The sequence below is a fragment of the Lissotriton helveticus genome, chromosome 1_1, assembly GCF_964261635.1.
Source record: "Lissotriton helveticus chromosome 1_1, aLisHel1.1, whole genome shotgun sequence".
Classification (NCBI taxonomy): Eukaryota; Metazoa; Chordata; class Amphibia; order Caudata; family Salamandridae; genus Lissotriton; species Lissotriton helveticus.
In genome coordinates this window covers 1633096794-1633120841 of record NC_136057.1, presented here as the reverse complement: position 1 = coordinate 1633120841, position 24048 = coordinate 1633096794, and the positions used below count along the sequence as shown (strand labels likewise).

Below are 24048 nucleotides of genomic sequence, written 5' to 3'. Positions count from 1 at the left end.
GTAGGAGGGAGAGAAGATAGAGGATACTCCTCCAATTCCTCTGGTGACAATTTAAACTAAGAATGTGAAGGGCCATTGGGGTCTTTTACCTTATTCAAGTCTGTAAATCCAATGTTATCAGGTGGTTGCAAATAAAATGAAATTAATGAGTTATCAGTCCAAACTAGAGGACATACATCTCTTAAGAAAAGTAAATAGCGAGAAGAGTAATTGGACTGCAAACAGTGAGAGAATAATCTAAGTTTTTTTACATTCAACAAAAGGTGGGGTGCATGATTTTGTATGTTCTTATGGGCTTTTCCATATTGTGGTCTTATTCAGACACAGCTAGTGTTTTGGTCTTAATGCCTTGGCATTGCAGACTCCTAACTAAGGGGCCTATTAGGATGGCGGACGGACTTGCGTCCGTCCGCCACCCCAGAGGAGGAGGGACCGTCTGCAAGGGGAGCGGCGGTCCCTCTGTGCCAATTAGGATGTGACCGCCACCCTGGCGGTCACATCCTGTATTCTTAACATTGCGGCGGGTGCTGCTTGAAGCAGCACACGCCGCAATGTTAAAAAAATGCATGTTTACCTTTGCATGCACGAAGCTGCAGGCACCGCGTGGTGCCTGCCGCTTCGTGCACGCAAAGGCAGGGGGGTACCATAGGTACCCCCCATGTGCACCCCTCACCCCCCCCTTCACCCCTGGGGGCCCGCAACGGGCCCCCGAAGACAACACCGTATGCCTTTCCACGGCGGAAATGCCGCAGTGGAAAGGCATATGACCGCAGCCATCCTAATATGGCTGGCGGTGTCTGATAGACACCCCCAGCCATGTTAGTGCTTTTCCGCTGCGGTCGGAAGGCGACCGCGGCGGAAAAGGGGCGGACGGAAAATAGATCCCCCGCCATCCTAATCTGGCGGGGGGTCTTTTTCCAGTCCGCAGCGGATTATCCGCAATCATAATCGGCCCCTAAGAACGCTATTGCTTTTTATATACGTTTGTGCACTTTGACATCTAGTCCTTCTGAACGAGGTCTATTGTGGAGGAATCCCACAAATCCTTTGTGAGTTGGGCTGTTCCAGATGCTTGGCAATGACGTATTATTTTCAATCATTTGTGGGGCAGCCACTTTGGCTACCCCTATCCTCTCTTAACATTCATCTACTAATCTTGCCATTAAATTTAGATAGAGTCAGCCTATCCTAGCCTTTGTATATTCATATTTCCATTTTTTCAACCTTCCTTCATATTGTAAATTGCTGCATGTAAGAGTAAGAGGTTGGTAGCCAATAAACACAAGTTTAACTTCCTTTTCCTAAAAGTCAGTTTACAGCGGCCATCTCCGCAGCAAATCGTCACTATTGAACTGCCAGTTTAAAGGAGGTGATGCCAAAGCACTCGCTCGATCAATGTTGGGTGTGAGTCAAAGCATTTAAGGAGATTTTGACTCACCTTAGCAAGCTGTGGTACAATATTTAATACTTGCCACACAGTAGCGCTGAGGGTCAAATGCTAAAGACTACCTCTGTTAATAGCTATGAAGTATTTTAAAACCCTTTTTAACAGCCAATTCCTTTTTTTTCTGTGATAAAATTCAGTGTAGATTTTAAAGCAAGCGATTGGTTGTTAGTAGCTGAATATTGCTCTGTTAAAAGCCATTCCCATTATGGTGATTATTCGACGCATAACTGTATTAAATTGCACCACATGAACGATTTTTAGAGGACACCTGCCTCTATTCCACGAAATTAATGGCTGTTTTGGGCCTGCAGTGTGCAACACAGTTTATGACCAAGCCAATGTTAAAATAATTGACCTGCAAATAGTTGTGGGTGACCACGTCAAATTTTGGTGACCCATCAACATCTGCTGGTCAATTGGTTACTCAGGGAAGGGTAGATCCCTTCAGGGCTCTTCCTAGACTTCATATTCCCTCCCCTCGTCCCTCTCACTCTGCTCTCCTGTGCCACCAATGCTGCTTGTGTCCATTTGAGGACTATCTTTTGCAATGCAAAAGATGATCCAACTACTATACGTGCCACTGTTGATATACTGGAAATACTATCTTCTCCGGTATGGCAGAAATATATTATGTTGTGTCTTATCTCTATTGGCATATTAAAAAGAGCTGTGGAGATGTAAACATAATATACGGTCGATCGAGATGCTACTGTACATGTGCCTGCAAGGGAGGAAGTAAAGAGAAGAATATGGAAAATTCGGATGATGGGGGCTGCCCTCCTTTACAGGAGATTTAAAAAAACAATGGGACAGATTTACAAGCCCCTTGCGTAGCTTTTGCGCTGTCGTTGCGTCACTTTTATGACGAAGCGGCGGCATGAAAGTTGCGACCCATTTACAATGGGACGCATCTAGGGAGATGCGTCAGATGCGTCACTTTGTAAAGGCCTGCGTGACATTATACCTGTGTCAGATATTATGTATGCAGGGTAGGCGTTTCCACGCAGGAAAGACTTTTAAAATTGACGCAGGGAAATCTACAAGATTTCACTCCGTGACTTTGAGAACGCTATTGCATCAAAACCTTACGCCTGCTTAAAGCAGGCGTAAGGAGTGACGCAGTGTATTGGGAATAGGCCGCAACATGCATTGCTTGAGTTGCATCGTGCTTGCGACATGACTCCAGCAATGCGTGACTTTTCCGTCTACAGATGTAAGAATTTATGGTGCATCTGTCAATCCTTGCGCCATGGTGCGCCGTATTGTAAATACGGCGCATCCATGGTGATGCAAGGGTTTTGCATGTTGGCGCATGGAAAGTACTTTGTTGTAAATCTGCCACAATGTATTTAATACAGTCCAGTGAAACTTGAACTTCCACTTTTTTTTATAGGAGTTCAACTAGTCTCCGAAGCCCCGAATTGCTTAAAAATGTAGTCTCGAGAGGATGAAGTTGGCCCACGCATAACAGAGTGCTTTAAAAAATATATATACATCGTTGGTATACCTTCTTTCGGAGTGCTGATTTCTGCGAATAGATTCACCTTGTTGATTCTATTTCTCATATACATCAGACATATCTATTTCTCTATTACCTCTAGAGAACTATTAAATAGAAGTATATTCTGGGTTAATCGCCACCAATATCCGCAAAGGTACCAGTCCATATGACGACAATAAAAAAAACTTTGAAACTGAGTGACCTCGGAATGTGAGACGGGCAGGAGTCGGTGCTCTTCTGGGGATTTGGGACTAATTATTCCCAAAAAGTTGTGCATCATTGCCTCTACGTTGCAGCCCCTCATCGGACGCAGTGGTACAGTGAACGCTGTACAGATTACCTGATATCACGAGATTTGAAATGCATTTCTTTCCCGAGGAGCACGCGGCAGTGCCGGGTAATTCGGTGGCACCTGGTGTGGTGTCGACCTTTGCTCTTCGGTGCGTCAGACGTCTTTGTACCTCAAAGTCACTGTGATGAAATTAGAGGAACTATGGGCCTGTCAGCTATCTGTTAGGAACCGCGGCCCAGATCTTTCTCTTTGTGAGGTTCTTGGGGCATTAGAGCTTCCCACAAAACTCTGTCAAAGCAATTCGCGCGATAATTTAATTTCGGTTAGGTCCGGCTTATGAAGCGATGGCACCGCGCACGAGGCCCTCGCCTTCCAGCTGTTGACGTTTCACATTTGACGAGTCCGAAATTAGGTTACTGTGTGAGCAGCACATTGACATGGAAAGCAGCTCTGGTCGCTGATGGGGGTCATGTTTGTGGTGTCCGCGCGGCCCCGACCCCTCTGCACACTTCCCCGTCTCGAACAAACGTACCGCTGCTCTGAAAGCCTTGGAGAAATAGTTACAGCATTAGAATATGATGAATACAATGCGGACGATCTGCAGGTTTTTGCTGCAGTGACCTGCACGCTCTTTATAGATCAGTATTTCTCTACCCGAGAAATGGCTGCCTTGGTGTGGAGAAAGTGCTTCATTCGTAGATGAAGAAGTGCTGAGGCCCAAAGCTTTGCTTTGCTCACAAAGCCTGTGCTATTGCAGGTCCTTTTGCCGAATACTAACCCTGCGAAGTCTTGATTCCACCTCATTCCTCTTTATTTCACTAACAGGCCCTCCCTGCCTCTTTCTCTCTATCAGGTTCGTTTTCAACCCTGCTTTCTCCCTTTGCCCCAGTTTATCAGATTTTTTCTCCCTCCTTCTCCCCTTTCAGTTTTTCTCTCTCTGGACAAAAGTTTGTTGAGAAAAATAATTGCCGGTCGGGTCGCATACATGAGTGGAGGTGGGCTCCACTCGCAACTACTGGTTCAAATTAAATACAGAGGGGCAGATTTACAAGCCCCTTGCGCCACTTTTGCGTTACTTTTCCCATGTTAAAAATGACGCAAAAGTGGCGCAAGGGGCTTGTAAATCTGCCCCAGAGTCTTAACAATAATCAAATCTAAAGTTTGTCGTAAGGCAGGTTTGACTGCTATAAAGCGCGCCCATCTCAGGGGCGAAACTGTCAATAGCGCAGTAGGTGCCGCATCACTGTGGCTCAAGAGTGTGAAATCCCACTACACCACAGTTCTAACGTCATTTACAACAAACAAGGGTCAAATGAGCTCCTATTCATTATTTGCATTGGGGCTCCTGGATCCATTTTTAGATCAGGAGCAGAAGGTATGGCCTTGGACAGTATTCTGCAAGGGCCAGAGACCTTCTCAGCTTTAAATTTATATGATAAAGCAGAGGCTGTATTTCGTGCATTAAACTGGTGATGGAGTTATTTTGCACTGGTGATGGCCTGTTTTGCAACTGCAGGGAGACCAGCGCAAATTTGCACTTGCTGTAAACCAATTACTGCTAGAATGACATTTGCTTCAATTGCAAATTTCACTATGCCTCATGGCCTTGTAAGTCAGCCTATGTGCTAGGGCAACATTGTCTAGTTACCAGTTAAAAGCTTAATATCTGGATGTTTTTGCCCGTTCTTATTGATTGATTCTACAGCAAAGATTCCGGAGCTGGTAATCTTGTGTAAACTGGGGGATGGGTCAGAGGCAAACTCTTTTTTTCTCACTAGTACATTATGGTTTCCTACCCGGTCTAGGGAACGTGGAGCAAACTCTCAATCTCACACTTATCAAAGCCAGGGGAGCCTTGCATATGCCTTTCATGGACCTCTCCTTTGCTCTGACCTAGTAGGCAAGGGTATGCCGTGGGAGTTGATGGTCCAGGTGGGAGTAGATGCCCCTAGACCTTGTAAAGCGTTTACATTGGGGCTCCACAACAAATGTGTGTTATACGCAGAATGAGGCTTGCACAGGTTCAATAAGCGTTGCCAGAGGGGTTGGGCAGGGTTGTATATTTGCCTCCCACCTCTTTTTATTATATATCAATTCTTTTGGTATTGGTTTAAGATTATAAAGTAAGGATGTCCCTAGAATTGGTCCTTATGCAGTCCCAGTACTGCTCAACGTGAATGACGCTATTCTTTTAACGCTAACTGCCAATGAGCTCCAAAATCTTTTACATGGTTTTAATGATTTTATTACCAAACGCAATCTTAAGGTGCATCAGCCAAAATCATTTATTATGACCTGCTGCCCCAAAAAATACCAAGTCTAATAGTTTTTTCATAACACCTATCGGGAAGGTACCTTCTTTTAACTATACAGGGATACTGCTAGATGTGAATGGGACACGGTACAGGCTAATTAACCAGAGAGTGCAAAAGGTGGGGGCGGCCTGCAGCACAATTTTTACATTCGCTAAAAGGCTCGGCCATAAGCCAGTCAAGGAGATGATCTAGCTCTATAATTATAAGTGCCTTCAAGTTGGCATATGGTAGCTGAAGCCTGGGTTGTGCTGCCCCCGGGAAATTACAGGTACCTGAAAATAGATGTTTGTGTCTGCTTCTAACTATTCTTTCAGCTACTTTGAGTTGTATTTCCCACTTGCAATTTGGCATGGGTTATGTAAGCATTGCCCATGCATGTATTATAGTGGTTACAGCTATGGTGTACTCCTAAGGCAGAGTTTTCTAAGCAGGTGCTGGGGAATTGCCTTAGTTTAGATAACATGTCTGCTATCCCATGGTTGGCGTATGTTAAAAATACCTTCTATAGTCTGAGACACAACCACCTTTTTGACTCGGCTGAAAGTATTAGCCCCAAATCCAAAGAAATAGTCAAATTAAATTTTGAAGCATGGAGAGAGAAACTCAGACTTGTGACATGAGCTGAGTTATTAGGTACAAGCTAATATTCACCACCACAGGTATGAAACCTTCTTTAACCTCTATTACCAACCCAGAGCATATATTCTATTTGACTAGACTGAGATTGAATGTGATCCACTTTCCAGTGGCCTTTCCTTTAGAAGGAGCCTGGTATGCCTCTCTTCCATGCTGTGCATGTGATGTGATCCCTGCCCAATCCATAGTGAATTTCATGCTCTTTTGCACTCTGTAACATAAATTTAGTGTGCATTTTCTGTGCCCAATACTTTTGCACAAGCACGTTCTTTCCTATAAAGGACTATTGCACTTGCAAAGCCTAGCTTCAGAAATATGCACAGCTTTACTCAGCTATATTGTTGCTGCTATTAAACTGAGGAAAGCTGATGTACTTTAACTGTTTTATGAGACAGCTTTTATTTTGATGTTCTTTGTTTTTAAAATGATGCACATTTCATACGTTTTAATTTAAATGTGAATTGTCTTTTTAATCTATGCTTTTATGGTCATATACATTGGCCGAATAAATATAATTCTAACTTTGACTGACTTTGACTTTGGCAAAATATTGAAACCCGGTCAGAATAAGCCACCCATACTCAACATGAAGTATTACTTAAAAATATTTAAAAATACTTTTTTAGAAATTCAAATATCAGCTTACCAGCTACTGTATATACACATAAAACAACATGCTACAGCCACAGTAGAACAGATTCTGATATTCATGCCCTTTTATTATCATCAAGTACCAGGAACTCTCATCATAGGGTAGGGATGTCAATTACCGTAATGCCACCTATAGCCAGGAGGATGCGGAGAATATCTCTCGCCCTGAAGAGTACTCTTTGGTAGCTAACAGAGAACCAAGAACCGAATAAGCCTCCCAGACAGGAAATAACACTCAAAAAAGGTTTAAAAACATAGTTCAGAAACGTAAACATCAGCTTGCAAGTTCCTGAAAACATAAATTGATATGCTTTAAATTTTTGATAAGTAAAATGTAATTACTTGCTGGACAAACACAGTTGCTGTCCTGGAACGACTGCTTCCCATCTTTGGGAAAACATGTGTGGTCGTCAAACATCAGTCAGTCATTCACACCTGGAACTGTCAGATGCAGCTGCCACACAAGAACAAATTCTCACTATAAGTGCCAATCTATCATTATCAAATGTCAGGGAAGCTCCTCATTGGGCGGGGATAGCTGCCACTATGAAACCAGGGACAGTCTCAGGTCTTCCATAACATGGAATGGGAATGGGATTCTTATTCCTCATTAGAACATGGAAAGCCTTGGATATGTTATGAACGTTCACAGTATATCAAGGATGGGTACCTTTATGCCAAGGTTATCGGCAATTACTTTAAGGATTTGAAGCAGTATTCCATCAGTGGCCACACGTATGCTAGTGATCGCCACGATTATGTGAGTAGTGCAGGGACATCTTAAGTATTTTTGGGGTCATGGGCCAAACGTATTTTGGGGGGCCCTGTTTGGAACAGCTTTGTATTTATGATTCTATTTCAGCTCTTTCATGCCCTCTTTGAACTTGTCACTTCAAATTCTCAATATGTTTACATCTAATACTCAGGGATAGTGAGGTGTGTTTTCAATATTGTACCACAGCAGCAGCTCACTCATATTACTGCAAATAATCTCTGTGACCCCCCTACCATTTCTCATAAGTGAGGTCCCATCATGATCTAAAATAATCTTTTTTATGGTTGTCGCATGAACCATAAACTAAAAATTTCTCCGCAAAATGTCTGTAGAAGAGTCTCACACATCAACCACATTAAAAACAAATTAAAGGAAAACAGTATTTAAAGCAATATGTTTTAGAATGATTAAAGGTCATCCGGGCAAGTGACTGTAGAACAACTGGCTCTATGGTGGGGAGGGGGGGCTTAAAGTCTGGGGCCCTGGGCCAGACCCCACTTTGCCCATGACGTCTCTGAAGTTGTGCTCCCAAGGGGCAAGGCTGTTCACCATTAGGTCATAGCTACAATTATGCTATGGCTATGAACACATATGTCGTGTGTCCAGAGTATACCAAAGGAGGCATCATTATGTCAGTGATAACCACAAATGTGCACATAATGCTTTCACTGTACCAAGGTTGGTCATAATTAGACATTGACTACTGTTATTTAATGGACCGCCATAAACATGACAAGTTTGCCAACAATATGTCTGGAAACGGGCACAATTATGTTGGGTCCTCCATCATTCAGACATCTTTGTCTAGAATATCCCCAGTATGTCTAGGAGAGTCAACATTAGAAGAGGGGCACCATATGCCAGTGATAGTGGCAAATAGGACAAGACGCCACCATTACATTAAGACCACCAAGGCCTAACCACAATTATGCCCAGCATACCACCAATATGCTGATGCTGGACTAGTAGATTCTCAGTTATAACCAGATTGTTGCCCTGAGTGCCCACGAAATGTCAACCTGAGCAGCATTCCTTTGAGTGTATCATTTCTAGGGTAATAGAATTTGTCTCAATTTTCATATACTGTGGAAGGACTAATATGACAGGAAGTGGTTGCCCACTGGGGACAGGAGCACAATAAAATCAGACACACTCAAATGACATCCCTTCTCCCACATGTAAGCAATTGACATCACACTCAAATGGCATCTTGCTGCCCACTCTCACAGCATCCTGCGTCCCACTCCCAGAGCATCCCTCACCTCTCCTGCGCAGCTGAGCATCTAGTGCTCATCTCCAATCAGCATCCTTCATCCCACTCCACCAGAATCATGCCTCCAAATACCACTATAATGATTCTAACTTTTACAAGAATTCTGCATCCACACTCCATCTGCATGGTGCACCGCCACAGCACCAACATCCTACATTTACCATTCCACCAATATCATGCAAATGCCACTCCACCAGGATTTATTAGGCCACTCTACCAGTACCCTACTCCTTACATAAGAAGTGCACCAACAATTTCACTTTAGCCATGCATCCCATATCCTACTCAAACTACACACACTGTAGTTCCACTTCAGACTTGCATCCCAAGTCGCACTCAAACAGCATTCCGCTCCAACAACATTCACCTCCAACGGTACCATGCACCCTCGTTTAGTAGTGCCTGACGACTTATCCAATAGCATGTGCCAGCATTGCGCATTCTATTCCAGCGCTCTAGCCATGTCCCAATTGAACATTATTAGGAGCCACACACGGGGACCATCTCAAGCAACATCCCATCAACATTCCATATCCCTCCGGAGCAGCATCTGAAACAGCCTTCTTGGTCCCAATCAAACAGTTTCAGGAATCTGTATTGCCATTCTCATTAATCCTAGTTCTGTCCTTTTCCCAACGCAGTGGGAGACCTTGCCAGACGTCATCGGAAAAGTGTTCGAGTGGGAAGGATTCATCAAGGAAGTGGGGTCCTCATTCATCGGATCCAGCCCGGAGTTTGACTTTGCCATGTACAGCCTGTGCTTCATTGCCCGTCCTGGAAGATCGTGAGTATGAGCATGAGGAGGGAAACTGAACACAAAGTTAAAGAGGCAGTGACACATCCTTGGTTATTCCCCCCCCCCCCAAGAAGCCACTCACGAAATCAGGGATAACCTTGGAATTGACCCCTGAGGATATTCAAAGGCCCCAATTGTGAACCAGGTGCGGCGAAATGACCACATTATTTAATGCATTCATTTTGCACCACTGGCTTATAAGTGGTTTGGTTTTCCTCACCAGGCCTTACAGGTGTGGGAGAACTGACCTTTTTTTCCAGATGGAAAACTACAGGGGTTGGCTGCAATAATACCCAAATCTCATTCCGTTTTTCTCTTTCTTATTCGGGAAACATACAGTGCTTTCCCTGTTATAAAAAAAAGTCCCCTTCTCTGCCCTACTTCCCACTCCTTCATCTCCTGACCCGGTATACATTGATCACCTGCAGTGAGGAGCTAAACGTATGCAGAAAACTCCAATGGAATGGCGAATTCAATGTGGTTTTCAGACGGAAAGTTCAGTCCCACTCAGTAATTTTCATTCACGCCGCCCATTATTTTATATGTAGGTGCCTGAAAGTGAAAGACCTAAAACGCCAATTCCTCATAAATTAGATCCTTTGTTTTTAGCTACACCTTAGACCTCGCCCCCACGCTCACTGATCTTTGGTTTGCTAAACACTGTTTAATATGATTTCCCCATCATAAAAATTATTTGCTGTGGTAATTGGGGGCGCTTATAGTTGTCGTTGATGAGAGTACCAGGTTCTAGACATTTTTGTCATAGGGGGTCCTTACGCCTAAAAAAGTTTGACAAAGGGGTCTCGGCATCAAAAAGTTTGAAGACCTCTGCCCTAGGGTTTTACTCCTAGTTGAACGGTACAAAGGCGTTTTTGCTGCATGTAAACAATACATTTGCATGAGACTTTACAGTGCAGTAAATTCACCTCAGTATCATGCTACTCGTAATAATGGCATAGATGGGCATTATTTAAAAGTCACACTCAAGAAACATGGGTCCCTAATTAGAAATCATATAGAGAAATATTAGCATAAGAAAGCTTAATAAAAAAAAAAAAGGAAATTACATAATCAAAATGAAAATTGGTTTAAGAATCGTTTTTAAAGGAGATCCTTCTGCAGGTTTGCTTTTCAGACTCACAATTCAGTGCTTAATTTGAGCTGGTGTTTGCAGGTGGGACTCATTTGTGGGGACCGCCTCTTACACTTCATCTGCCTTCACTAACAGCAAGTAAGAGCAAGACAGAAAAGACTCAAAGACAGAAAAGACTCACGGGGGGGGGGGAAGAAAACGAAGATATAAACGGGAAAAGCAGGGACGAGAAACAACCTGCCAGAGTGGGATAAAAGTGCAGGGGGTGTCTGGCAGTGGAAGAAAACACCATAAGGTTAAATCAAGACTATGCAGCCTTGGTATCGCTGTTCCTGACATTTGTAGCCACAACTGCGGGCTTCTGACCAAAACTTTGGGACCGGCACTTATTGTTTTGCAAATTAAGCACTATTGGACCATCCAAGTCCTGCCCTATTGCCCTCCGGCTGTTTATATCTCCAGTCCTGATAAGGATCCCACACTTTTAAGGGATCAAAAGGCCCATCGGCTTTTCCTACCAACACTGTTAATGCATTGCTTGGTTTTATAGGGACTACTTCAAGTAAGTTAATGCGTTACAATTATATGATGTACATTGATAATCGTGTGTCACATGTTTAAGAATCAAGCATGTTTTTCCTCACTTCCATCTTCCGAAAACAATTATCAAACCAATTTACAGTTTGATTATATGCTATTTCCTTTTTAGCTTTGTTATTAAACTTTGCTATACTAATATTTCTCTATATGATTTATAATTAGGGACCCATGTTCCTTGAATATTACAATTTACTCCAGGTCCCCTAGCCAATGGCTAATTAAATCTAGAAAGAAACAGACGCGGCCCTGGTCTGCAATAACAGAACTAAAGTATTAATTAAGAAAGACTACAGGAGACTTTGGGATCTCCTCATATGAGGATGCGTAGACCCTCCTGTGTGATTTGAAGCTGGGATTGAGGCCAATGAGTGGCTGACCTATTTTGGAGCTGTATACAGAAGCAACAAATATGTGTATGGGAGCTGTCTCAACAAGGTAGGGGGAAGGTGGGGGTTAACCAACATGGAAGGGAGCGGCATTTCGTTAAATGACCAGCCAAGTCCAACCACTAAACTAAGAAGCAAAAAACCGAAGCCTTGGCATAAAGGTGGTCTCAGCCACTATTCACAAGCAGCAAAAGGACCTCCACCAGGCATGGGCAAACACACACGCATGGGCAACACTCTATGCACAGTTTATAATGCAATATACTTCCCCCCTTGGAGACTGTCTTTCTTATATACTGGGAATAAGATTGCCAATCTTCTGGATCTTGTAAGTTACTGCCCAAGCTCATCATTTTATGGGGTGAGCAAGATATATGGGAAACTGTTACTAAACCAGTTACAAGATAAGGTCAAAGAGAGAATATAAGATTCACATTTAAAGCAGAGGTTAGGGCAGGAATGAGTACAATCGAAGATGCTCTACCTGATTTATATAAGATTCAAGAAAGTTACCTTGCACCTGACATTTGCCATTGCCAAGACGACTTTCACCTTATTAGGGAGGAACTTCTTAAGGCTTCCACTAAAGGAACAAGGAGTCCCAAAACAACTGCCCTGCGCCCAGATACAGCTGCACTGACACGCTCCAGCAATGGTCAGACATGGGAATGATGGGAAACGGTCCAGAACACCAACTTTGCAAATAATATTGGAGTCCAAGAGAGATGTATCCCAGCTTCACGTTGTTCAGTCTACACATAAGTGACGTAAGCAAATATCTATAGGGCGTGAATCCTGATGCACAAAAACTGGGAGATTAAAAAGACTTCATGCCAGTATTTGCCAACGACACTGTCCTCCTAACTTTGACAGAACTAGCATTGCATTATGCCCTATAGGTCTAAGGCAGAAGCTAACGATAACTTCGAACAAAACTAAATTCATGATCATGAGCCAGCAGCCCCATTGAAATGAACCTTCACTGTATGTGGAGCTTCACTAGATAGTGTCACAACCTTCGAAAGTCTAGGTATTAGGATCGACCAAAGATATCATCATCAAGGTCACAAAAGATCCCTATCACTTCAGAAGCACCTCAAGATTCCATACCTTAACCTAACATCATTATCATCTTTTACATGCAGCTGTTTAGTGCTGTACTCACAGATAACTAATGTGTACAAAAAAGTGATGGCTGGAATGTTTGAACTAATCTCAGCCACTGGCAGTTTCTGGCTCGACTGTTCTGAAGGAGCAGGGTCAAGGCTGATTTACATAGGACATGGTCTAAACTGAGGCGCACGGTGTACACAATTTCGATGAACTGGTATGCGGCCCCAAGTTATAACCAGACCCTACGATTAACTCAAGTCAGTTGACTTCTGGCCAGGAAGGGCCCGGGTTGCTATAGATGGCACAGAAAATAAAGGTCTTACCTTTAACCCAGTAGTCGTTTGGAAGTTACTTACTACATTTTGTGGCGATGAGGATGGGATGCAGTAAAAGCCTAAAATTCTGTATAGATTGGAATTCATGGTGGCTAGGAAAACTGATGTTGTTCCGCGATGGGGTGTGGTTTCCACACCAGACCTGGACTAATGGAAACAGGATATGGACCGGTGCTCATTAGCTGGAAAACATATTTGTGAAAGCAGAGGGTGCCCAAAAAATGGGACAAGGTATATCACCCATGGATTGAGACCCAGGAGGTGCCTTTAAATTTGTGCACCCAATGGCCTTGCTGAATCCGGTTTAAAGTAGAGGTGTCTCTAATGAGGTTTTGAATGGACAACTGGTATGCAGATGGTGCTCTGCATGAACCATTGTAATAATGTACCTCAATTATATGCAGTTTTTTATCATTTGCTATTAATTTTCAATACAAATACATCTTAAAAAGATTCGCCAACATGCAAGTCTTCTCTGCTTCATATATTTCATGCCTCAAACACTACCTGCTCATCATAAAGATCTAGATATCCGGAACGTAGCTAAAGTTCAACCCAACCAAAACTGAATTCTTTTATTCACCAAGAACAACAAACAAGAAACTGTACAAACCTGGTTCAATGACATGAACCTTGAAGATTTTAAAACCTTACTTTCACCGAATGCAATATAAATGCGTTTCACTCTTGATACAATCCTCACCCTTAAGGAACACCTTGTCAAAAACAGATGGCGTGGTACCATCTCTCTCTTCTAAAGAAAGTTAAACCATGTCTTCCAGAAAGCGATTTGAGAACTGCTATTCAAGCCATCATAGCCATGCATCTATATTGTGATATCTACCTGTTCAATGGCCACTTGTTCAATGGCCCCTCAGACTCCATTATGGCACCCCCTAATGGCATTCAACACTCTGCATAAGCTCTCATCCAGGCACTGAACAAATAGGATTACATCACCTCCATCTTAATGGAATTCCATTGGCTCCTCTAGACAGTCCTTACTGTCTTCAAAACCAGCTGACTCATTTACAAAGCTATGACAACCAGCACCCCAACTTATCTTGCAGACCAGCTCACCATCTCTGGTCGTTCTCAGCACACTTGCAGCCAGGACACCATCAGACGGCAGACTAAGAAGAGGAAATAATTTAAAAACAAGGCAGCAAGCCTTAGACGTCTATGCACACAGGATCTGAAACAAAAGCCCCCTATCCATTAGGACCACTCCAATGCTGATCCAATTGAGGAAAGATTTCCAGACTCACCTTTTTAAAGAACATTACATCATAATGCATTTACCGTTCACAATCCAGCTGCTTCTCCTTATATTCATTGACCGTATGCTTGTCTATGGCCATGTGTAGTAATCCGCTATAATTTGGCTATGTTTGCACTATCAAAATACTAATGACATACATCATTGCCCAACAAAAAATACGAGATAGTTAATGCTATAGAAGAAAACATGAGAGCCATGGCCCAATGTAAATGCAATAGTGGGGGGGGGGTGACTAAACCAACTCTGCCCGACAGGATGAAAGCGGTTGTGGTAGCAACATATGGAGCAGAACTGTGTGTCTCCAAAAAAAGCCCAAGGTACGCAAGTTTGAAAACAATTTTCTGGGAAAACTCCTCCTCAGACCCATGGCACTCCACTAAAGGCCTTAAGGCTTGTATTCCGGCAGAATTCAAGAGAATGATCCAGCAGCCTCATGTTCTGTTGTGGGCAAGGAATCAGGATTGATGTAAACCTGACATGCCAAGACGTAAAGATGTTCCTAAAGTTCCTGTATGACTTTATGAGCATGAATGTATTAAAACCAGTGGAAAAAATCCCAAAACGTGAAAATGCAGCCATTTGTGAGATTCAAGTAAACTGAACTTAACAAAGCTTGACAATTACTTAGAATAGCTAAGCAAATATAGCTATATTCACCGCCTGAGAAGGTTCACTGTTGAAAGATTACTTGCCACTAAACATAAACAAATGTCACAGAAGCATATCTTGATGTAATATCACCAGAGGCCCTACGCCTTTTGTATTTAAAGTTCAGACTTAGATAATAAAGTGATGATGAAACAGACATACTATTGATTTAGCACAGGTGTTAGTTTAGCCTGAGTTGAACAGGTCGATTGCGATCTACATTGCCATTGTACAGGGGGGTGATGTGGTTTCTTCCAGAATCAGTGGGTGGGCTGGGGGAGAACTCTCTAGAATGTTATGTGTTTTTAAATTAAAACTTAATAAAGAGTTATTACTAAGTCTTGGTGGATAACTCCGCTCCGCCAGCGAAGTTTGCAGAGTTTCAAAACACCGCACTCTGTTTGGAATGCGCAGTTTCCAAAACTCTGCAATTGCAGCGAACCGGTGTCCTGCCTGCTCCTTCTGCGGTATGTGGCTCCCCTCACCTTCCGCTGCGCTGCTCCGGTTCAATTCAAATTAACTGGAAGAACTGCAGTGCGCATGGCATACTGAATAAAGGCATGCCTGATCCTATCATATCCCATGATAGTGTCAGGAATTCCAACACTCAGTACATCATTTAGGGGCGAAGATAGTTTGCTTATTAGATTTTAGTTTGATTAATTCTAACAGCATTTAGGTCAGTTTCTGCCTTTAGTTGGTTTCTAAAGAAATTTGCTTTCAAACTTCTAATGTGTTTGTTATCAATGTTCCTCATCAATATCAAGTGCTTCTGGTATTTGAGGAACGGTGAGAATCTTCAAAATCATTCGGCTAGTCTAAGATTACGTCTTTATGCATTTAGGCTAGCATTGTACCTTGGTTTGGAGTTTTTTGTGGAAATTCTTTTTAGGAGCACAAGCAAGTCTAGAATGTTCATCATGGAATTGTTGTAGTGATTTGTGAGGTCATGGACATCTGACATGTCTACAGCAAGAGGCAATATGTTACTGCTGAGGAAAATCCTTTCCTTCAGGTTTGTGTTTCATAAACTCCTTTTCCAGTGTCCTGGTTTTTTAGTTGAATTTTTTTATGTGATTAGGAAGGTGATGCAGTGTCCAGTCACAACGGACGACAGATTCAAGTTGAATGGTATTGACTTTGGTAATGATTAGATCCTAGGTTGCACTCAGGTTGTGGGTAGGACTGTCACAGATTTGGATCAGGTTGAGGTAGGCTAGGAAGGTTTTGAAACTGTTAACAGTAAGGTCATTTGGGTCATTCCAGTAGAGCTTGAAATCTCAGAGGAAGATCTGAGTGAAGTGTTGTCCCACGTTGGTTAAGATGATTTCCATAATTTGTTGTATGAATGAAAGGTTGTCTCCTGGTGGATGGTAGATCACATGCAGTTTGCATAGTGGCCCGTTAATACTTGCAATGTCGATGCCTAGGTATTCGCAAGAAGATGGAATGATGCTTTGAGCCTGTTTCACTGAGAAATTGTTATGGTGTAGGCAGGTGATATCCCCACCTGGTCTGCTAGATCTATCTAATCTTATGGTGTAATTGCTAGCTGGGATCAGAAATTCAAGAATTGGTACAGTGTAGGGGTGGGCGTAGTTCACGAAGTAGCGCTACGCGTAGCTACGCGAAGTGGATTTATTCGCCCCCATCATATCTGACCTTTGTACTCGCTACTCGAAAATCTTAGTCACAGGAGACTTCAACTTGCTCTGGGATAAACCTCACTGGGACGCTCCTATGCGCCATTTGGACACTTTGATGTCAGCGCTAAACTTTAAACAGATCGTGAATGTCCCCACGCACACCAAAGGTCATACCCTTGACCTGGTATGGACTACAGACCCCTCACTAACGCTGAAAGAAGTTGCCCCATGTATTTGGTCTGATCACTACCTAATTTCCTGTGAGCTACGTATTAAGGGCCAAATAGTCAAACCAACATTGGAGGCTAGGAAAACCCGCAAATGGGCAGAGGTCGATTTGAGGACCCTGACCGAGGTATTCCTGCCCAGAGACTGCCCCCCGAACTTAGATCATAGTCTAGATCAGCAATACGCGGATTTAGCGCGTTCCCTGACACTAGCTATTGATCAGATAGCGCCAATAAAAATGAAGGCGCTAAAAGGCCCGGGTAAGGATGCCCCTTGGTTCACGCCAGCACTGAGGGACCATAAAAAGAAACTTAGAGCCCTAGAAAGAAGCTGGAGGAAAACTAAACTGGACTCAGCCAGGAACCTCTACCGTGCCTCCTTGAACGCATACAAAAAACATATCATCCTTGCCAAAGCCGAGTACTACGAATCCCGTCTAAGTAAGGCAGTCAACGTGCAGAAAGAGACTTTTAAAATCCTGTCGGAGTTGACCAAAAAACCAGACAGCGTTCAGTCTCCCATAAACTGCAATTGCTTTCAGGATTTTTTCTTGGAGAAAGTAAGAACCATCATCCAGGACATAAAAAATGGGCCGCTTAATGGAATGGCTACACCTATAATCCCCCAAAATCAAACTGACTGTGCCATCACACTGTTTCCAGAGATTGACATCTTGAGCCTGCAGCAGTTGATGGCCAGAATCAAATCTGGATCTCCAGCGGACCCTTGTCCACCTAAAGTTTTTCAGGCAGCCCGTCCACTATTGGAGGAGCATGTCATCCATCTCCTAAATAGATCCCTGGAATTAGGACAACTACCAGCAGCACTTAAAGAAGCGCGGGTAAGACCGCTGTTGAAAAAACCTGGCGCAGACCCCGCAATACTAAAAAACTATAGGCCGATCTCTCAGCTACCATTTCTCTCTAAAGTACTGGAGCAACATGTATTAAAATCTTTGTCCATGTACTTGGAGTCCCACTCCCTGCTTCACGAACGACAAGCAGGGTTCCGAGCACACCACAGCACCGAGTTGGTGATGCTCTCGGTGCTGGATGAATTGAGAGGCTTGGCTGACGGTAAAAAACCGAGCGCCCTGATTTTATTAGACCTTTCAGCGGCGTTCGATACCGTCAGTCATGCGCTGCTACTGGAAAGGCTGAGTGACTTTGGCATCAAAGGCCGGGCTTTCGAGTGGTTGCAGTCCTTCCTGTCAGGAAGGACACAAAGAATACAACTCGGAGAAGAAATCTCCGCCGTGGGAGAAATAGAATGTGGGGTACCTCAGGGCTCGGCCCTATCCCCACTGCTGTTTAATCTATATCTGCAGCCTCTGATTGCCTCCCTGGCGAGTATGGGCTGCACAGTATATAACTATGCAGACGACACGCAGCTGCTGCTGAGTGTTGACAATACAAACACCGCCCAACTCCACACTCAGAATATTTTGAGACACACGGTCCAGTGGCTGACAGGAAACCTCCTAAAAATCAATCCAGACAAGACTGAGGTCTTGGTTATTTCATCTACCACCTCACCATGGTGTGACCTCTACTGGCCCGCAGAGTTAGGTCCAGCACCAAAACCCAGTTTGAACGTGAAGAGCCTGGGGATCAAACTGGATTGTGACCTCTCTATGGTCAGCCAAATCTCTTCAGTGGTGGGCAGCTGTACTAATATCATCCGACAGCTACGGAAATTAGTGCCTATCATTTCCCAATCTATGCTACGCTCCATCGTCGCAGCTACTGTGATTTCACGCATAGATTATGGAAATGCCCTTTACCTTGGCCTACCAAAAACCTTGATAAATAGGCTACAGGTGGTGATGAATGATGCCGCTCGTCTTATCTTCAGACAGCCAAGACACACTAAAGCATCCCCCCTGCTACAAAGCCTCCACTGGCTCCCTATTAAGGAGCGAGTGGAATTTAAAAATCTGTGCATCGCCCATAAAGCCATCTATGGCATGGCACCTGCTTACATCAAAGATCGCCTGGTAATGTATAGCCCAAAGAGAGCTCTTAGGTCCTCAGACTCTCAGCTATTAGTCTGCCCTCGGTACAAACGTGCCACCAAGGGCGGTAGAGCCTTTTCGGTGCTGGTTCCGCATTTATGGAACACACTACCTGAGCCACTACGAAAGGAAGGAAACCTCCTACGTTTCAGAAAGGGGCTGAAAACGCTGTTGTTCAGGAGAGCCCTGTGAGCCACGTAGGCCAGTGGATGTCCTCTGTACTGTCAAGGTTGTTGTTTACCATCGATTCCCGAGCGCTTAGAGGCCTGTAGGTGATTGAGCGCGCTATAAATCAAAAATAACAATAACAATAACAATAACTACACGAGCTACGCGTAGCCCTACCCGAACTGCGTAGTAGCATGTTCTCACTGTGCAAGATGTCGTTTTCAATGATTGCACAGTGGGGACAAGCATCTGGCACTGTGCAATCATTGAAAACAGCATCTTGCACAGTGCGAGCTGTTCTTTTCTGCTGCTCGAGTAGATTTTTACTCAAGCTGCAGCTTTCTCAAAGCGGACTGGTAGTTTCTCATCGCGAGCGGTCGCTAGCATGCGCGACCACTCGCATTGAGAAACCTGACCTCCCCGCATTGAGAGTCTCGCCTGGAGGTTTATTTTCCATGCTCGCAATTGCCAACTTGATGTTGCTGATCGCGAACAAGAAAAAAGTCTCGCGAGGATGTCATTTTGCTTGCTCGCGGTCGCCAACTTGACATTGATGACCGCGAGCAAGCAAAAAATGACCGCTGCACTACGCTACGCTACGCATGTTTGCACTGTGCTACGTGCAGTTCCGTAGTGCAACGTTGCGCAAGTTGCCTAGTGAGAATAGGGAACAAGTGCTAAAGGTTTGGATCAGGGGGCCAGAAGGGAGGAGGGGTGTTCAGGCCTCTAGTGTTAGAGTACTGATGGCCAGAGAGAGCCATAGGAGGGGAGGGCATGTGCGAGATGGAGTTCAACTTGAGGGGAGGTGGGGTAGAGCTAGTGAGCTGACAATAGTAAGAGCGATGGGGTCATATGGGTCATGTTGCTGTTTGGGAGTACACAATTTAAGATTGTCATAGAATGTCCCATGGAGATTGATGTAGGCAAGCAAGTAGAATTACAGATCGAGGGTAGAGTCGGGGTGATGGACCTGCTTCAGTTGCTCTTTGACTCAGCGACCGCTGCTCTGGTGGTATGGCATGGGCTAGGAATAGATTGTCGGATCATGAAGGGGGACTTAGACCCATCAGAAGTTGTAGTAGAATTGGTATTGTCCATGTTGCTCACAGTAGAGGGGTTAGGGTGTGCAAGGACATTGCTTGGGTTTCTTGTGGGTTGCCTGACGAGCTAGTATGACACTGGGAGGGGACTGATTCATTCCTAGTCACAAAGTTTTTCATTTTAGAGAAAGTTTCATCTAATACTTCTAGACTGCTGTCAGAGGATTGGATGAGGATGATCCCATTGTTATATATGGTGATGGTTGGTCTGCTCTGCAAGTGAGTGAGGGGGCTACCAAGAGTCTTAGCCCCTGTGGTATTTTCCTGGATGTAATGATTAAGAGCAATGAGTAAATGGAAATCCTCTATTTTGCTCTTCTTTTTGTGTAAAAGATAAGATTGCTTATATCGAGCAGAGGTAGGGGGTCAGAGATAAGAGTTTCTGGGTGAGATTTAAGAAGTCTGTGTTTTAAGCTTTTGGAAGTGTTTTTTTTTTTAGAAAGAGAGGGTAATTAATTACGTAAGCATTGCAGCCAGCCAGCTCCATTTTGGTGTATGGTGCTATAAGGGAATTAGGATCCATGACTGAGTAAATAGCTAAAGCCAGATAAATGGATGGGGATGGGTGCAGAGTGAGAGAAGCTCACAAGGGTAGGAAGAGAAGAGGGGAGTTAGAGTCAAATAAGGGACACAGAGTTGAGGAAAGTCATGCTACTGACAGAAGTAGGATCCAAGTATCCATCAAAGATGACCAGCCCTTAGCCACTTTAAAGCATAAGTTATCCAGAGAGAAGTGATTCATCTTTCTATATCTGGGTTTCTGGCCAGTTGGAGAGCTAAGAAACTTTTTTACTCTGTGGACGGGAGCTTTCCTGGGTAGGAGGCTGACCTTGGCTATTGCAGATGAAATGGCAGCATAGTGTCTTTTGTTTCACATTTTATGGTCATAGGAAACATTAAATTGCACCATTGTTATCATGATGGCATTCCAAGATTGAGTGTAACTCCAGTGCCAGACTTCCAGTGGCCCTGACTATTACTCACTAGGTCTATCTATCTAATATTAGATCTACTGTACACATTGAGTTTAGATTGGAGGGGAACAGTACCATTTCAAAATGGCCACCCCATTAGGGATACATTAATGTAGGTCCTTCTTTACTTTCCATGTAAAATAATGAGAGGAGTACTTAGATGATGACTATTCAGGTGAGGTGGTTGCCATTTTAAGTATGGGGCTTTCATGTGGGGCATTAAAGAGGGCGACCCCTAAAATGGAAGGTTGGCCAAGCCAAGCGTGACCACCATTGAAATACCCTATTGAAAATGTTTCATGTGTAGCCCGTAGTCTTATCAGGGAAACCAAATCAGGGAGTCAAAACATAGGAAGGACGACTGACCTCTCCCGAAATCCGCTCCTAAAGAATGAGGCAGAGGCTAATAGCCAGCCAGCACAACACTTCAATAAAATATTGCCCCCAAAGTCACCCCTAGGGAACAGATGGGCCAAAAACGAGAGACCAAACCCTTGCAAAATCTAATGCAGCTCCAAGGGAGGCAGGCACTCCCAGCATGGGTGCCTCAAAGCCCAACCTGCCTGTCACTATGGACCATCAAAGTGGCGCCAGCCACAGAGCACCAAGGGAGTGCAGGGTACTCACTGGGCAAGAGGGAATATACTAGCCTTAAACAGTTCTCACTGACTGGAAACTCCACTCCCAGGGGGGAGTGTTCCACCATGTGGCTTCAGCAACGAAGCTCAAAAGGAATTAACTTAAGAAGCTGGAACTGCCTTTTCTTTGCACAAACCAAAAATATTCTTGTCTCTATCAACTCTTTTTTGCCATGAAATATTAATGCATTTAATATGGTTTTCACAGCTGTAAACCTCATGTATTCATTGATGGAATCCGCAAACTGCATGACAGAACCTGGGCCGGGTAGGCAAAGCCGGACCATATGGGGGCCCGGGTAAAACACCTTCCGGAGGCCCTCCCCGTCCCTATTTGCATGCCAGCTAGGCCGGCAGGGGCCAGGATTGGCCCCGCTCTTACAAGGTGCCCCCCCCCAATCAGCCTCACAGTGTCCTTGGGATGCCTCATGGCAGGGGCACTGAGAGAGCCAAGGGGCGGCGTGCAGTCATAGAAAGAGTAGATGTAATGCTCCCGCAGGACCGTTGAGAAGCCTCATGGCACGGCAGGGGTACTGAGGGAGAAGATGGCTCAGGAAAAGTAGGGTAGATGTTAAAGTAAGGTCCATGAGATGACACACGGCAGGGACCCCTGGGAGAAGGGAGGCCCAAGAAAGGGTTACAGGGTGAGTGGGACGGCACTTGCAGCCCAGGCAGGTCCACACGGGCACCCTCCAAATCGGTAGCAAGCTGAAGCCTAGACCCATGAATCAGAAGCCCTCCCAGGATATTGAGGAGGCTGGGTCCATATGCAAGAAAAAACTTCAAAGAGCAATAGATGTAAATATATAACATGGACAATGAATGTAGATATGACCATGAACTGTTAAAATGGATAATGTTATGTTGATGAATATACTGTGACCTTTTCAGGCACCAAAGAACGTTGTCAGTGGTGATTTTAAGTAAAAGCGTGCAGTTGGGTAAAAACGGGCAAGGGAAGCGGGGCGGAACGGAGCAAGCGGAACGACTCGCCGCTTGGAAGGGGCTTTTAATTTGAAACGATAAAATTATTTCATTTGGATGCGTGTTTAGTGTTAATGTGCTTGAATCTGTCGAAAAACTGTTTCAAGGTGCTGACAAGTATTCTGGCTAACGTAAATTTTAAATAAAAATAAAAAAATTAGTTGACTGGGTAAAAGACATCACAGACAGCAAACTTATCAGGTCATTAAATAACTTGGGGCAGTACCTCAAAGAACGCCTGAGCTGCTTTTTTGTCTTTGACTGAAGAAAAGAGTCTTTGCCCAACTTGAGAAGTTGATATCCATATTTTTTCTAATCCTAGGTGCAAGGTAAGCCTTGGGGGTCACCCACTGAGTATCCAGACATATACCTGGACCAAGTCCAGTTACGGAGATGGCCGGAACTACATCGCTACAGCCTATCCAGTGACATAGTCACTAAAAAGGATCCCGCCTTGCGAGGACTGATTCCCAGGACTGCATCATTTGAATGAGTTGAACACTTTTTCTGTCTTTTTCAAAGTACTCTGACGAGTCACATTAGTAAAGGTAATGAGAGCAAGTCTGAGAAGTAGGGAATTTACAAATAAAAGACTTCCAAGCTATCTGCCTATCCATGGTTATTATTTTACTGTGATACACTGCTGCTTACTCATAATTAGTCACTGTTATTGAAGAACATATTTAAAACATGAAACAGTATTAAACAAGGTAAGATATAATAATATTACAGCACAACTCGGCCTTACTCATAAAGCTTAGCACAGAAAGAAATGTATGCATTTCTGTGACTTGCAATTCTATAACGTCATTAACATTTCCTGCTGACATCATCAACTATGATACCAAAGCATAACACAATTCTTAGACACCATTAACAGCTTGTGATAATAAAAAATCTCTAAATTTTCATGTTTTAATTTTGCTTACCACAGCATGCCAAGGTTTGTCCTTCAAGTTAAACATGTCAAGTTAAACATGTCATAAATTTGGAGCCTTCTCTTGTTTATGTTTTTATTTGAGAGTTTTTTGGTTGATCTAGATAAATACATATAGATATATAAATACAGACGAAAAGAGGATACATATTCTGCAGTTGATTCATTCTAGGGACATCATAAACCATATTGGCTTGTAAATGTCACCAAAAAAAA

At 43.8% G+C, this 24048-nt stretch overlaps 1 protein-coding gene across 4 annotated transcripts in view; it reads left to right on the top strand.

Annotated features, from left to right (window-relative positions):
• The window catches only part of LOC144829437 (uridylate-specific endoribonuclease-like), a 270796-nt gene extending 247297 nt beyond the window's left edge, over positions 1-23499 (top strand). For all 4 annotated transcript variants that reach the window (XM_078688592.1, XM_078688602.1, XM_078688610.1 and 1 more), the window contains 2 exons: positions 9532-9674; positions 23218-23499. In XM_078688592.1, coding sequence (XP_078544718.1) covers positions 9532-9674; positions 23218-23329 — 255 coding nt within the window. In that variant the 3' untranslated portion in view covers positions 23330-23499. The remainder of the gene's footprint in view (positions 1-9531; positions 9675-23217) is intronic.
• The last annotated feature ends 549 nt before the right edge of the window (positions 23500-24048 follow it).